General features: G+C 34.0%; 1 protein-coding gene across 1 annotated transcript; it reads left to right on the forward strand.

Moving 5' to 3' along the window:
- Positions 1–922: 922 nt before the first annotated feature.
- On the forward strand, positions 923–1,698 carry LOC131035084 (uncharacterized). The gene has a single exon (XM_057966713.2). The coding sequence runs from the start codon at positions 1,148–1,150 to the stop codon at positions 1,541–1,543; it is 396 nt and encodes a 131-aa protein (XP_057822696.1). The 5' UTR covers positions 923–1,147; the 3' UTR covers positions 1,544–1,698.
- The last annotated feature ends 15,509 nt before the right edge of the window (positions 1,699–17,207 follow it).

A 17,207-nucleotide genomic window follows, 5' to 3' on the forward strand; every position in this document is an offset into this window, starting at 1 on the left:
TCTTCCAAAGTGAGGTTAGGGCACATTATTTTTGGTGAGGGTATCTTGGTGGATCCTTTGAAGATTTAGGCCATTATGGATTGGCCAACGCCTTGAAGTGTCTCTATGACTCATAGTTTCATGGGTTTGGTAGGTTATTACCATCATTTTGTGAGATATTTTTCTAGGGTGGCTCATTTTATCACTTCAATTCACAAGAAAGGGAATTTATTTATTTGGTTAGAGAAGTATGAGGTAACTTTTCAAGCTCTTAAGGAGCTATTGACTAGTGCACCTATCTTGATAATGCCAAATCCAACATTGGATTTTGTTGTTTGCATTGATGCATAATTGGATGTGTTAGGGGTAATTCTTATGTAGGAGGGTTGAATGATTGCTTATAAGTCACAAAATCTCAAGGATCATGAGCTGAATTACTCCAGTCATGATTTGAAGTTAGAGGCAATGGTCTATGTGCTTGTTTGATGGAGGCATTTCCTTTTGGGTCATCGATTTAAGCATCATATTGATCATCATAGTTTGTTGTATATCTTTGCTCAACCAAACTTGAAAGCTCAATAATATCATTGGATCGAATTTTATGTAAGTACAACTTTTGAGTTCATTGCATCAAAGAGAAAGAGAGTATTGTCATGAATATCTTGAATAAGAAGCGAGACTAAGAAAAACTATAACTTTTTTAATCAAAATCTATATTAAAAAATTCAAAATAATTTTTTTAAAAAAAGTTCACAAGTCTTTTTAGATCACTCTTATATCTTGAAATTGTGTTAATGTATTGAACTTTTAATATAACTTGATCTCCTAATCATTATTAAAATCAACACAAATAATTTGAAAAATCCTTGAATCCCTTTTGAGAGCATCATGGGATCATAATCTAAAGGTATTTTAGTGTGTGGAGAGAGCCGCAACCCACTTTATCCACAGCTGAAATAAACGCTTACGTGGAGGGCTCGGGAGCGGATGAGGAAGGCTCGACGCTGGTCACATCTTATCTTCTCTCTTCTTTCCTCCCCTTGTTTGTGACACTAGGTCTACACCCACATAGAAATTTCACATTATAAACGCATTTTCAGAAACCCAATTGCATTTTCAGGAACCCATTTGCATTCTCTGCAGACCCAACTGGAAAAGTTTAACAACAATGGCCTCTGCAGCAGCCCTGTCACTGAGCTCACCCATTGCTGCATCTTCATCTGCACTTGTAAACAAATGTGGTGCCCTGAAAAGGCCAAAACACCTGCCAGGTCTGTCAGTCTACAGTCCTTGTAAAGCCCAACTAAAGAGGACAGCAGCAGTGGTGATGAACAATGGCGTTGCGAAGGAGGAGCAGAAGCAATCTCAAGCTCTTGCAGTTGCGAATAGCATGGCAATGGTCGCAGCCATGGTGATTCCTGAGATTGCAGAGGCAGCAACTCCAGGTGTCTCCCCATCTCTCAAAAACTTCCTGCTCAGCATTGTTTCAGGAGGTGTGGTGCTCGCTTTCATTGGGGTTGCTGTTATTGGAGTATCCAACTTTGATCCTGTGAAAAGAACTTGATGGAATAGGGTTTCTTCTGTTCTCAATTTTCATTTTAGCTGCAATACATTTGAATTTCTTATGAATTCATAGAGCATGTTAAAGTGGGGATTTCATATTATTTCTGTCTATTTATACTCTAAGATTATATGCAAAAGATGAACTGATTCTTGGAATGTGCATGATGTGCTGAAGATTTTGCAATGTGCTTCATTAATTCTTTGTGCCATAACTCTTAGTCCTTGAAAGCTGAGTTGGGTTTTCTGCTTTACATGTTTGGCATATGGTGTTCTATAAGATATTCTTTTTAGTTATTAATCAAAGAGATTAATGAAATCTGAATAGTCTTATGCGTCTTCTTTATTGTATTTTTCTCCAATGCCATTGCTACCATGCCCTGGAGCTTGCTTATGCTGTTTCTGAGCAGGCAGTTGTTCTTTAAGCACGATCTTCTCGCTGTCCGAACTCTAATAACATACTGGCTATTTAAGCTCTTTGCAAAATGCATTTTGATATGGGGTCATAGGCAATTGTTCTGTCGACAAATTTATACCTCACCCTAGGATTGCTTAGTGAAAATATCTCATCTTTCTATTTTCTAGCATCCTGATGACACAGATCCTGATAATACAGAGTGTGATCTGAAATATTAATGTAAAAAGAATTACACACAATCAAAATCAAAAACTGCTACCAATAGAAAATACATGTTTCAGGTTGTTATGTCATATTCTGAAACGGGTTTTTGGTTATTATGGAAGGTGGAACTTAGCGTGTTATTATGTCCTGCATATGAAGAGTTCTGATTAACTTTCTATATAATTTAAATTTCATTTCAACTTAAAAATGAACTAGAAGTAGCACTGGGCCTTCAATCTGAATGAAAAATTTACTTCAAAATTCTATTCTTTTCATTAATGCATTGTTTATGTTCTGGTAGTTGTAGATAATTTTAAGCTGTGATTGAACAAAGGAAACGATGAAATTGTGCCTTACCATATGGATTCTCATACAAAAGAAATGCTGTTATTTGGAAGCTAGTTATGCTTTTGAACTTAAATTTGTGGATACTTAAACATGTGGTTTCAGATATTCTAGAATACACTGTACATAGACTGACTGCTAATTTCAACTAGATTTATGACAACCCTTTCAGCTAGTACCAGTTTTAGCTGAGAAAAACTACATATTCTAGAATACACTGTGTAAACTGACTGCTAATCTCAACTAGATGTGACAACCCTTTCAGCCAGTACCAGTTGCCATCAATGATAAAGTTTACAAACATCTAATTTTATGTCCACTGGTAAAGATAAGTTCTCACACATTACTCCCCAAGGGCAGATAAAAAGTCTTCGTCTTTATTGCTTGTACTCTCTACTAATGCAATCATATGTTGAAACACAGACTGGAAATGAATTTTGATTCTTAGCAAAGAAAGAAGTTGTCACATCTGCACAATCCAAATAATCCCACTACCAAGCAATCTGGTTTGAATATGCTATGTTGCAGGCCATAGGTAGTTGAAAGACACTTTGATTATCACCTCCTGCTGCTCGAATTTCACAGATGTCAGTGTATCAAAATGATTAGTAAGATCATGCCACTTTCAAACTATTGCATATCATTTTCATGAGAAATTTTGATAATAAAAATTAGATAGTATGATTTGTGATTTGTGTATGAATTCCCTATCGCATAAATGCACAAAACTTGATTTGTGATTTGTGTATGAATTCCCTATAACATATATGGACTATTTATGCTAGCTTGTGTTAGTATCCAATGCCATTCCCTTATTTTTCAACCTATCGCATATAGATAGGCTTAAGGAAAGAATAGCCTTTTCATTCGGTGCAATTTCTAAGAGGTCTTGTTATCATGCTTGAGACAATTTACCTTCCAAAACAACCATTTAAAATTCCAATGTCATTTAAATGGAAAAAAATGACAATTGTCAACATTGTGACACATAAAACATGGTTGATGATTTGCTAAACTTTCCAACACATCACCAATGATGTGTGGACACAAAGATGGTACATAAACAACCAAACCACACACAACTTAGGATTAAAAATGTGTCTCCATGGAAAATGTATATAAATGAACTAAATGCACAAGTCAAAGACTTGTTCACACAATTTCAATAGTCATTGTGTTGGCTAAATCACATTATAAGTCTTTGAAATGTAACAACAAATATTTAGAACGGAATCACCGAGGATTTTGAAATCCATTGGCTACAAGTGGGTGTTCGAATTATTTTTTTATAGCAAATGTAACATTGGAAAGGTACAAGGCGAGGTAAGGTGCAAGGCATGGTTAGTGGTAAAGGGATACCTCTAGATAGAGGTAATAATTTTAGTGTGATGCTTTGTCTTACAACTAGATTGAATTCTATTAGGATGTTGTTGTTATAACTGCAATTTTGGATTTTGAAGTGGAGCAAATGGATGTTAATACAATAGCGTTACATAGAGATTTAGACGAGGAAATATGTAAGGTTCAATCTAAAGAAAATTAGGGGAGCAAAGAAAATATGGTTTGTAAACTAAAATGATCTCTATGTAGATTGTAGTCACCACATATGGGGTATCATAAATTTGATTCATATATGTTAGAACTAAGTTTTGTAATGAGTCAAATTGATTACTATGTATATGATAAGTAGGGTGTTAATCAAGTGTTAAATTATTTTATGTGTTGATGCTATCTTAATTATTGGGAATAATAAAGAAATGATTAAGAAACTTATGGCTTACTTGGTTAGTATATTTGAGATACAAGATCTAGGTGTTGAAAGATACACAATTAGTATGGAGATTCATAGAGACGAAGTTAACATGAAGTTGTGATTAAACCAAAGGAGGTATTGTGAGACTATTTTGTGACGGTCCAACATACATGGAAATAATCTTGTAAGTATTCCTTTACTAGTAAGTATCAAATTGAGTATGGAATATTGTTCCATCTACAAAGGCTTTGGAGGACATGAGTAATGTTATTTATGCAAGTGTGGATATGCAACCTTATGTATGCAATTGTTTTTAAACAAAGCCAAAAATTTCCTAATAAGTGGGAGTTCTAAGTAGTTTTATGTCAAATCCTAGCAAAGAGCATTGAACATAGGTGAAAATCTAATTTTTAGCTTTTTATTACTGTTGTGCTATCATAGTACTAATGATGTGTGTAAAATGTTGAACATATAGGGATTTATTGATTCTAATTGGGGTGGAGATCTAGATAATTAGATATAAAAAAGGGGTTATGTCTTTATTCTATTTGGAGTAACAAAGAGTTGGATTGGGTAGGTGACAATAACTAGTTGCATTGTCTACTATTAAGGTAGGCGTGGCAACAACAACTTCTTGGAAAGAAGTTATGTGATTACAAAGACTAGGTAACAACATTGGTTTCAATTCATAGATTATTGACTTGCGATTCACAAAGTGTTTTTTTGTTTATAGAGAATTTGTTTACCATCCTCATACAAAAGATGTGGATGTATAGTATCATTTTCTAGGGAGATAGTTGAAACACACAAATTACAAATGGGAAAAATTGACACTCAAGAAAATGCTATTGATTCTTTTTCAAAACTTGTGAATAATATTAAGTTTTTATGGTGTAAGGATGAGAGGGGTTTATCCCAGTTTCACACATTTGGTTAACCTATTGAGATATTATAATTTTTATTGTAGATAATATCAAATTGGGGAATGTGGGACTTTGGTGTATTTTTCACCTACATAAACTTCTTGGTGTCATCTTGTTAGTTGAGGAATTGGCTAGTGCCAAAACAACAATGAAATCCTATTGCAAACAGGTTGTGGAGCTCTTAGTGGAGGAGGCACCCCTTGGAGAAACAATAGATTATAAGGGACATTTCCCATCAAATAGATATATGTATAAGATACAGTATAATGTAACACAAGTAGGTAGTTTTAGGAGTAGGAAAGATAAAGGAAAAGGAAATAATACTAGATTCTAGCAATGATAAGAGGGATAAATCCAACATCATGTGTACATGATGGATATGTGTTGTAGTATATGACAATTATTATTTTTCTTTATATTTCATTATGTTGACTAGTCTATGTGTTAACTTCTTATCTCTCTCATACTTTTGAGTTTGGGGTATTACATATAAAGATTACTTGGGACTTAGTACTTCAGTTTATCTTCCCCTATTTTTTGCTAACATTGGTTTCATTGATGGGGCACTAGTTAGGTAGTACAAAAGAGAATAAGGAAAAAATATAACTTTTGATCTAGGCAAGAGAACTATAGAAAGAGATGAAATTCTTCTTATAAATTGTAGCACTCTCTCCTTAGAACTAGCCTCGTGGGAGGGTGTTAGTCATCGAGGGGATGTAGAATGGAAAGGGGAGGGAATCTTCAAAAGGAATTCCTAAAAGGATGTGACCTATAAGAGGAAGCTACAAAATAATTACCATGAGATTAAATAAAGGAGTAATGTAACACCAAACCAAAACAACCATGGTGAAAGGAGACAATAAGAAATCAAGAGAGATTAAGGAATAAATTGAAGTGACAAATAGAGTTAACATGACAAGCCCAAATAGGAAAGAAAGGATACAAAGATAGAATGTTGAAAGGAAAGAAAGATACCATAAAAGACTAGAGAGTGCATAAAAGATAAGGAATGAACATGCCAATGTGGGTGTTGTTGATTGTGCCAAGGTGGGTGCTACCGAAGAAAGAAAAGAGAAAGATATTGAAAAGAAAACGTGGAAAAATCAAGAATAATCAACCTCACACTAGGAAAAACAAGAGAAATTTTAACAAAATTAGAAAAGAACATAGAAGAATATAGGGACTCCAAGAAGTTATTGGTAGATGATTGTAGAAGTAGGGAGGCTCCAACCCTACCACACCTCTCTAAAAACTGAGTAATCAAACCAGATCTATAAGATCCTCTCCCCTTAAACTGTATCACAAAATAAAATAAATTCTCATATTTTTCACAATAAATGAAAGATAATAACTCAATATTCACATTAAATGTCAAATATATCTAAATAAAGTAGTGCTTAATTCAAGTATTAGCACATGTAGATGAGATAAATATTAGTACAACTTAGGCTGTCATGCCATGAAGTCAATACAATACATAATAATGTACTAGTAAAAGAATATACAATAAATAATACAAAATGCACTCAAGAGTCTTTGAATGTCATCAAATTTAACTATCATCCCTAAGCTTGAGAGATGAGAACATGGCTCATGTGCTTTTGCGGCCAACTATGAGGCTTATGCTCCCCCAAAATCTTCCATGACACAAAAGATACCCGACCTTGTACGAAATGCCTAGCTACCTGGAAACAATGAACAAGAGGGAAACCTTGGTGCAACTTGATATATCTACATGCATACATATCCTACTCATGGCATGTAATGTCTTACTATCAGGATATGGAAACAAACCATATCAATATAATATTTTTGCAACACTAAATTCATCCATTTCAATGAATACATGACTTTGGCCAAAGTACTTTAAAATATCTATCTTTTTCCCGAAAAGATGATCAACCTTCTTTGTTATTACATATTCAATACCCACTCCCAAAAGTGTAAACCCATACTCACATAGAAAAATAATCTACTTTTAAAAGAAGCCACTCATACAAACATTTCATATTCTTAAATGTATTTGCTTCTTTCTCTTTTCATGCATATGAAAATCACCATGAATTTACACGAAACATGCAAAATTACGAATATGCTTACTTCTTTTCATGCACACAAATAGTAAGCTCAACTAATTTATATTCTAATATATATTTGCTTGCAAAACATATCCTTCATGTGCATTTTTACATGTTCACATATTATCTTTAATGCAAAACTAAACTCTATATGATCTATCATGCATAATGCTCTTTGATTGTGATTGAACATGCATTATCTATAATGATCATGCAAACTAATCTTAATTGATTTCTAACCATAATCATTCCTTTGAAACAGGTAATAAGGAGATTTTAGATATAGAAAGAAAAAGAACAAGTGATTGACAAATGAGTATGTACATGTAGGTATATATGTATATACATGCATATATATGGCTTATATACGTAATGTATACATATATACATATGGGCATATGCCCCCGTTTCAAAAGAAGAATATTTTAATGCCTTTATGCTCATAAAACAACTTGATTTTGTAAACAAAACCGATTTAAAAAAAAAAACATAAATATGATCTCATAAACAATATTGCTTCACAAGCATCTTCTAATTTTATAAACAAATCCAATCCATAAATAATTCTAGTTTCTTGTTACAGACATAAAATATTAGAGAGAGAAATTTGGAGAAGATCATTCAAGTTTATTTAGTCACAAAAATACATTCATATATATATATATATATATATGGGAAATTTAATAATCAAAACCACTTAAATACCATATTTTCCATAATTTTATAGTTATTATAAGTGAATAGCAGCTATGAAATCTATGTAATTTACAAATAAAGAATAGAATTTAAGAGTATGTATGTATGTATATATATGTCTATTTATATATGTGTGTTTGTGTGCACACACGTATATATATATATCTGGGGACCATATAATTTTAGGGGCCCCTACTATTTGAAAGGGATAGCGAGCTGATTAATTAACTGGAATTGGGACAGATCCAAGGTAAACACCTCAATCTCAAGATGGAACTATATATATATATATATATATATATATATGCGCATGGAATTGGAGCTGCTGGAGAGATTGGTTCAAGGTCATTAGCCTTAATTAATACGACCCCCATAGAATTGTAGGGAATCCGATTGCTACTTTAAGCTAGAATAAGAAAATAGCTCTAGTGTTGGCTGGTGGTACTATACTCCTTGTGTTCTCTCTACTGCTTGTGCCTCGGCCTTTTCCCCTGGTATTGGTGCTGTTGATTCTGTTTCGAATGAAACTGCCCCTTATCAATGTTTCATTGAGAAATCAATTCAGGCTACTTCAATTCCTGCTAGCTCGAGAATAGGATTAGATGCTTACGGATCAATAGGAACTGGGTCTCGATCTACTGCATTTGGATATGGATATGGTTCATTCATTGGGTAAACATCTAGCTTTAGACCCCATACTTTGGCTTTGCAATGTTCTCAAATCCTTCCTTTTGTTGGTGGTTATAGGTCCTAGGTTATAGATAAACAAGTATTGCTTCAATGGGCTATACCTCCGATGTGAGGTTAATGGATGTGAGGTTATGCTTCTTGAATTTGAAGGGAGTTGCCTTTTTAGGTAATTTGGTTCCTTACGGGTAAATGGGCTGCTTTCGAAATAGAAGGAATACAACGGGGAATCATTATCTCCCTATGCAGCCTGGGAAAAGGTTAACAAATGTTTGAAGGGATACTATTGGGCGAGATGCTGATTCAACTGGATATGGAATAGGAACTTATGGGTTCGATGCAACTACCTTTCCTCTTGTTGCTTCCCCTCTAGCCACCCATGCCTATGCTATTGGTGGTGCTTATGGAACTAATCTTATGGTCAGGATCTATCTCGATTGACAACATTTTGAGATCAATCTCAAGATCTACCTCTAATGTCAACGATTGATCTCATGGTGGATCTCTATTCAATGTGAGTCCTCTCAATGAACCGACTAATGAGAAGGTAGCCTATCCTTCCTCCCCCCTACTGTCCACAACTACCTACTATTCTAACCAACGACACCATTGCTAGGGAGCAATGACCCCCTACAATTCTATGGGCAACCTCTACTATTTTAAGGGCTTCCCACCCAACCCTAAATTAATCAGCTTGCTAGAGTGAGCAACATTGGTAAGAAGCAGTTATAGTTAATTAACTAGTAAATTAACGTGTTCATTAATAAAACCCATAGAATTGGGCGGTAATTAATTAGTCCCATAGAATTGTAGGGCTTGACTGGTTATTCTAGCACATTCTAGCTTCATCTAGTAGGCATATTAATCTACCCTACAATTCGGCCGAGGCCCTAAAATTCTATTGGGCACATTAATCTACCATAAAATTTTAGGGCTTGATTGAAACCTGCTAGAATTAGGGCTAGAATTGAGCTAGAATAACCCCCACATTAATTCGTAAATTAATAAGCCTGCTCCCTACAACTCTATGGAGGTTCTAGAATTGACCGTCGTAGAATTGTAGGGTTGACTACAATACCATAAAATTGTAGGGAATCAAGCCATAGAATTGTAGGGTTGATTGCAATACCATAAAATTGTAGGGCGAGCTACCTACTATTCTAAAAGAATCAACTCGTTAGTATAATGTGAATTCCAATCAAAGCTTGCACTTGATGGTTGCTAGAGTACACTAGCACTGCAATTCTAAGGGGCTAGAGTAACTAAAATAGTTCTAGAATCGAGGGTATCTATAATTTACAAAACAAAATTCATTATAGTTAATTAATCAATGCCCTACTATTCTATGGAGAAACCCCCATAGAATTGTATGGGGCCCTCCCACCATAGAATTGTAGGGGAGAAATAGATTAATAAGCTTGCTAGCACTTTCAAATAGTAGGGGGCTAGAGTAACCAAAATAGTGGCTAGAATAACCTTCTAGAATAAGGGGGGCCACCGACCTTGCTACCCAGAGAGCCGATAGGGGCTCTAATGTCTACTATACCATATTGGTGATGCTACAATGATGGTGACACCATACCTTATATATGTCACATGGTGCATGATGGTTGTGTTATCATGAGCGCATGACCTCGACCCACCAAGGATCAGTTAGTTATTTTTGGCTCGCAATGAAGCTAGAGTGAGCAACCAATTATCCCCTACCTATCTATCTACCTCTCCAAACACAATATATTGAGTACCGATGATGGTGAACAAGCATTTGGTACTAGTTTTCCTTCGTTCTTAGTGGCGGAATGAACCGAGAGCGAGACTAAACTAGTAGTTAGCAACATGAACAAAGGGGAATTTGTGAATGAGGAACACGAGTTCCTTGTCTTCACAGGAATCGATGGGATAATGGCGAATTGCTCAAGTGGGTTGTTTAGCATAATAAATACTTTTATCTCCTCTTCTAGGGGGCCTTTCGTCATAACTTAAAGAGAAACAAGATATTAGGTAGGGCATTTCGTCAAAGCTTAAAGAACTTTCCATCTGGTCGAGCGCACTAGTGGGGGCTATCTCCCCTAATGATATCTACATATGTGATATCATCAAGATTGAGGACCGATCTCTCTCCCTATCAGTCGATAGGGATTGGCCTATTATAGTTTAGTTGCCCTCTATTTCTTATCAGAAGAGTGCGTAGTTGGGCTTCATGGGAATCGACAAGTCAGCTATATGTTCCCGCCCTACTATTCTAAGGGCCCGAAAAAGGTGGGGCGAGAATGGCTAGAGGCTACAGATTGAAGAACCCTTAGAATAGTAGGGTGCATTCTACCTCAACGACTAATCTCCCTCCTACCTTTTAACCCCACCCCTACCTTTATAGTGGTAAGGCCGGTAGGGCTCTTCTTCACCATGGCATAGCGATCTAAATAGGGGTGGGGCCTGTTCAAGCAACTCCCAAACTCTCTATCAGGCTATATATATATATATATATATATATATATATATATATATATATATATATATATATATATATATATATATATATATATATATATAAGTGTACATCTTTATTAGTGTGTCCAATTTCACACTCTTCTAACACTCATTTTAGTACTTCCCATTCCTCTATGCATTATAGGACCTTTATTGTAATTAATTAATATTTAATTCAATATTATGAAATCTAATTCCACTTTATTACATCATCACGGTATTATTTGGGCCCTTAAATCTAGGTGTGCCCTTCATCTTTTGTTATATTCATTTATCTTTAATCCCACCCCAATTTCAACTTTTAAAACATATTTCACATATATATACATCATCTTTTGAGCCACTGAGCTAAAATTAGCATTAGAACCCTATTACTTTGCATAACTATCAGGACCAGGAAGGTCACACCTCCTTGGTCCCGCACTTTTTGCCCCAAATTTGGGGAGGATAATAGTGTTGGACATTGTTGCTGCTAGGATATGTTGTTGTCATTGATGTCAACATATTCTTGTGATTTATTGCTTCGGTGGTTGTAGATTGGCTTATTGGGATCATGGTTTGGTATACAGAGTATTTCTAGTATCATTATATCTTTCTATATTGGTTTCAGTGATCCAGGAGCTTAATTGATCATATCATATGATCTGGTTTATAGTTTGGTTCTTCTAATCAATGCTTTGCAGAGTTCGGTATTTCCTCTGGTATATTCCGGTGTGATCAGATCTTGAGTTGAGTCTTTGGGAGATTTCTTGGGATGTTCATGTGTATCTTCATTTTAGATGGATCGTGATTTGGTGCTCCAAAAGTTGTCTTTCCTTGTGAGAGTTGTTTTTATTTGAGTATTCTTGAGTTTCAGATATTGATCAATGAAGATTTGATAAGTGGTGTTGGTGTAGCTGTTACAGATGATTCTTACGTGCTTGCTAGTGTTTCCTAATTGTGTCCTATTTGTTTGGATGATCTACATTGATCGATGTGTATGGTTTTGGTGTTTTATTTATCAAGTGGTGTTCTTCATGCTATATGAGACCTATTTGATGGTGTAGCATGTTGTTGTTGATCTTGGAATTGATTCCGGTGGTGTTGCATGTTTGAGAATTTGATTTAGGCCCATGTTATGTCATGTATATCATTATATTGGTTCGATGGTTTCTCTTTGTATCGTGTGATGTAATTTTGTAATTGAGAGTTAAGTGTTTGGCCGACCTTGTTGTCAAGGTTGATGATCGGTATATATAGATGGTATAGTCATGTAAATTATGTATTGGTGGTGTGTCTGCATTATGAGAGGATGGTAAAGGTGAGAACAAGAGAATACATCCTTCAACATTGTGATTGAGCATAGATTGGAGTGTTGCAGAGCAGACATATGTGCTTAACCGAAACTGTCATCAAGCATTTGCAGATGCTATTCTTTCAGTTCATTTGATTTCGAATTGTTGTCAGAATATTTCATAAGTCAATGAGACTTCCTTTTAAGGTAGTGAACCTTCCTTGAGGGTTGTATCCTTTCGGGAGCAGTGAGCTCTAGGAAGTGAGCATGAATGCATGTGCATTCCCATTGTAATTATTTTCACATACTAATGCAGAGTATCATCTTACTGTGGGTAGGTTCCCACTGTGGTTTTTCCCTTAACTGAGTTTTCCACATCAAAATCTTGGTGTTGTGTGTTGTGGTATCAATTTGCTTATCTTTGTTGTTGCTACAGTTAATCTGATTTATATTTGAGGTTAAGTTTTGTAATCTAGTGAAAACTAATTCACCCCCCCCTCTCAGTTTTCCTTCATTGATTATTTCCAACAAATAGGACGGTCCTACCATATCCAAATCTAGCTCTATGCATAAATACACTAAATGTAAGTTGGCCTAAAGGTGATTTTAATTATGAAATCTCTATATAAGGTATCCCTCTCAATTCATTTCAATAATCTAGAACATCTCATCTCATGGTAGCATTAGCATCCAATTCAAAAGAAATTTTTCCTCAAGAGTAGATCTAATTTAAGGAGCAACAAACTACATCAAGACATATTCATATTATGTTTCAATTATAATTTTATGATGGATTTTATGTGATTTATCATGTTATTGCATCAACACATGGAGGAATTATCCTAAGAGCATTGCATCACCTATTGAAGTTATAATCACTTACATTCAAGTATTTCAATTTTAGATCTAGCCTTGCCCTCAAAAGGCAAGATTTTCCAATTCAATTCAAGTTCAATTTCTATTTCAATCAGCGTTAGTTCCTGAACCCAGGGTTTGACCTAGGAAAATGCCTATCTGCAACAACCTTTATTTCCTCTTGTGTGCAGTTACAGGTACCTAATGGAGAGAGGGATCCCAGAACTACATCAAGAAGCCGGTATAGGCTTGTTCCTATAATTTGGACTTGATTTCTTAGGACCAAGGTGATCGAGGCGACTTTGTTAGAGACTGGGGCAGTTGGGGCGCCCCTGTCCTCGGTGTTTTCACCAAATTTGATAGGCATATTCCAGACAGTCTCAAGGTACAAATTTATAGACAATGACTTTTACTCAAAAGAACAGGGTGCTCTAGGCATCCCAATCTCACAAATTTAGCTCTTGATTGTAGATACAAGTGCACTGTAAGATTTCCTATCCATTTATGTGTCCATTGTAGAATCTATATTCATTTACCAGCTAATTGCAACATTCTAAGTTCTCATTTACTTCATACTTTAGTCATAGTTTCACATTGCTTTGATATATCTCCATAGTTCACTCACTTTCCAAGCGACAAAAGGAATAGAAACCCTAGAAGTGTCATTTGACTCTTTTCTATAAGAGTTAGTAGAATTTGATAACTCCTTTAGGTGATTTCGTATTCCAATGTTTGTATGGAAGTGGGTCTTGGTCTTAGTCCTAGGGTGATCCCACAATAGTGGGTTACACTTTTTGGCCAAATTTGATATTGAAATGAACATTTTGAACTAAAACTTCACTTTCTGACACCTATAGCTGCTAAACCATGAGGAATTTGAAGATGATGAAAACTAGTGATTTGTAACATTTTGAATGTTGATTCTAATTTTTTTTTTTAATATTGGAATCAAATTGCATTTATTTTTCCATCTCTTTCCAAAACTAGTTTTTGATAGAAAACAACATTTTTAAAGAGTGAGTTGCATGTCGTCTCGTATAAATTTTCTTTTACAAGGGATAAAATTTGGATTCTTTCAAATTTAGATTTATAACACAGATATGCAATGTTTCATTTGGTTTCATAACTTTGTGTTGCATATATGCATTTTAAATTAAGTTTTGAAGTTGAAGTAATTATGATTTAGACATACGCATATAGCGTTATAGATAACTTGATCCATATGTATCAAAATTCAATTTTTTTTTTGGAACAAGGACATCAGTACCTAGTGCCTACATGTTTTTCAATTTTTTTTGAATTAACTTACTATTTTTCCTCTTATGTAGAACAAAGAAGTTGATGTTTGGTGAAAAACCTATGTTTAGTAGAACTAAAAAAACTCATAATAAAATTAAAATATATTAAATTATAGTTGTTGGAAAGCTTGTTTCAATGACTACCATCCTACAATTTGGTTTGTCAAGTTGATTTCATTTGAACCTTCAAAGGCTAAAAATTTGTAGAAATTTGGAAGAAGAGGGGGATAGATTGAAAATTAGGGGGTTTGTTCGAACATGTGGTTTGAATGAACCCTTTAATATTGGAGTATAGCAAACAGTGAGAGTGGGGGTGAATTAGTGTTTGAGGATAAATAGATTCTTAAACCAATTTTGAGCAATCAACTGATAAATACAGTTATATTCAATTTTGAAACTTGCAATTATGAACAAAGCAATTAACATGAGATATGTTTGCAACATGTAACACCAGAGAGCTTAATGAACAAAAATAATGACACCATGAATTTCATGAGTGGAAAACCCTCCTGGGTAATAAAAACTACTCGCAAATGGCCTCATTGGCTTATAATAATAAAATTGTTTACAAAGGCCTCACTGGCTGATATGTCTCACTGAAAAAGTAATACCAAATCTCACTGATAATAAAGGTCAAAATGTCTCACTGAAAAGACCTTGAAAAACATCTAGCTATATGAGAGAAAATGACATACATAGGGCTACTCTGTTTCTCTAGAATACATCTCATAGCACTGTACTAACATGTTGTATATCTCACAACATCACTGACAAAAGCCCATCAGACACATAACATATTAATATAGGAACTATGTCAACACAGTTACAAATTTACAATAAGGTTTCCAAAACAAAATATCAGAGTATGTAACACACAAGGTGTTTTTTCAAATGCAACTCTCAAGAAGTACACAAATATATATATATATATATATATATATATATATATATATATATATATATATATATATATATATATATATATATATATATATATATATATATATATATATATATATATATATATATATATATATATATATATATATATATATATATATATATATATATATATATATATCTATATCTATATATATATATATATTCTATACTGAACATAATTTTTATCAAGATGTTGAAAAATGAAACCTCTATTCTATAATCAAATACAACTGTATTTCGAGATATTCTTCAGAGCAAGAGAAACAACAATATGCTTATTCACGCTTTCTTTCCATTCACTTTCTGAACCCTTTTCCAGAATAATTAAAAACCTTTTTAAGATGCCCACAAAAACTGGTTTTCAAAGCAAAAACCTAACCCACAATATAATAATTGTCTTTTTAACTGAATTTGAAAAAACTAACCCTTTTTCAAGTACTATGGAACATAAAGGGTTTCAAAATAGATCATAATCAAACTGTATTTTATCAACAAAAGAAACAGATTCATCTTTACAAGTATTGACAACCAAGAATAACTGCTTTTCATTTCAAAATCTGAAACAAGATTACCAGTGTTACAAAGTGCACCCAACTGTCCTGTTCAATGATCTAGTCCAAAGTCCAAATCACCACTGAGAGTCAACTATAAGCTCAATAAACACCATGGCGGTTGTTCCCTAGCTCTTTTGTAGCTAGGTTTCATAATGAAACCAAGATAATTCTTTCAGTCCATAAAAAAATTAAAAACATACTATCAGTGTCCTAGCTCATAACAATGAGCTTTTTATTATAGCCATACACCCAACAAAACCCAACCACCAAGAGAAACCTAAATGATGAGCATTGATTTACATTTGTGCCACAAAATGATAATGTCATTTTGATATTACAAAAGTAATCAATAAAAATGCTGACCAAAACTTGATCATGTGATCATAGTGTCATTTGATATTCAAACCAAGGTAATGTCACTTGACATTCAAATCAATACTAATGCCAATGTAATGATAATATCTTTTGTCATCGATTTAAACCAATTCTCTTGAGGTAGAAACAATTATCCTTGGGTTCTCATTACTTGACATCTATATACCTTATAAGCAATAGACCACTAATGACTTATAGTTCTGCATTAACAAGACACCAATATCTTATCATAAAATTAAAAAACAAAACACATGAGATATTAATACCTAATGCAAAATAAGATACATAAAGTATCAAATAACAAGACTTGTCCAAAACCCATCCAAAGACTATATGAAAAGAGCCAAACAACACTGGCCAAATACCTGAGAATACCTCCCCATGATCATTGCAAAGTGAATGTTCATTGTCAGATACCAATCTATCATAATGTTCATTGTCATATAAAAAAAACAATATATTGACTTGACATCAATGCCAAAATCAATGTCAAAGGGGTCAACATCTAATATTGCACAAACATTTTTGTAATGGGTACTTTCATTCAAACTCGCTTAATTTTAACAGCTACGGTTCATTCGAACCCTTAACAGACCAAAAATATATTTTTCTTTTTAATTCACAATCACATATAAAAAGAAGTTTATTTTTTTATTTTTTCTAAATAAAATTGCAAGATTAATTCACATTTTTCTTCTATAGAGCAGTTTGAGGAGAAATTTTTTGGAGTAGAATTTTCAAGGAGCATATTTTCAAAGAAAGAGGATGGGAAATGAAAGG

This window comes from Cryptomeria japonica, chromosome 3, assembly GCF_030272615.1.
Source record: "Cryptomeria japonica chromosome 3, Sugi_1.0, whole genome shotgun sequence".
In the NCBI taxonomy this organism is placed as follows: Eukaryota; Viridiplantae; Streptophyta; class Pinopsida; order Cupressales; family Cupressaceae; genus Cryptomeria; species Cryptomeria japonica.

Coding starts and splice junctions, on each gene's coding strand:
- LOC131035084 (XM_057966713.2), top strand. CDS start 1,148: ATGGCCTCTGCAGCAGCCCTGTCACTGAGCTCACCCATTGCTGCATCT.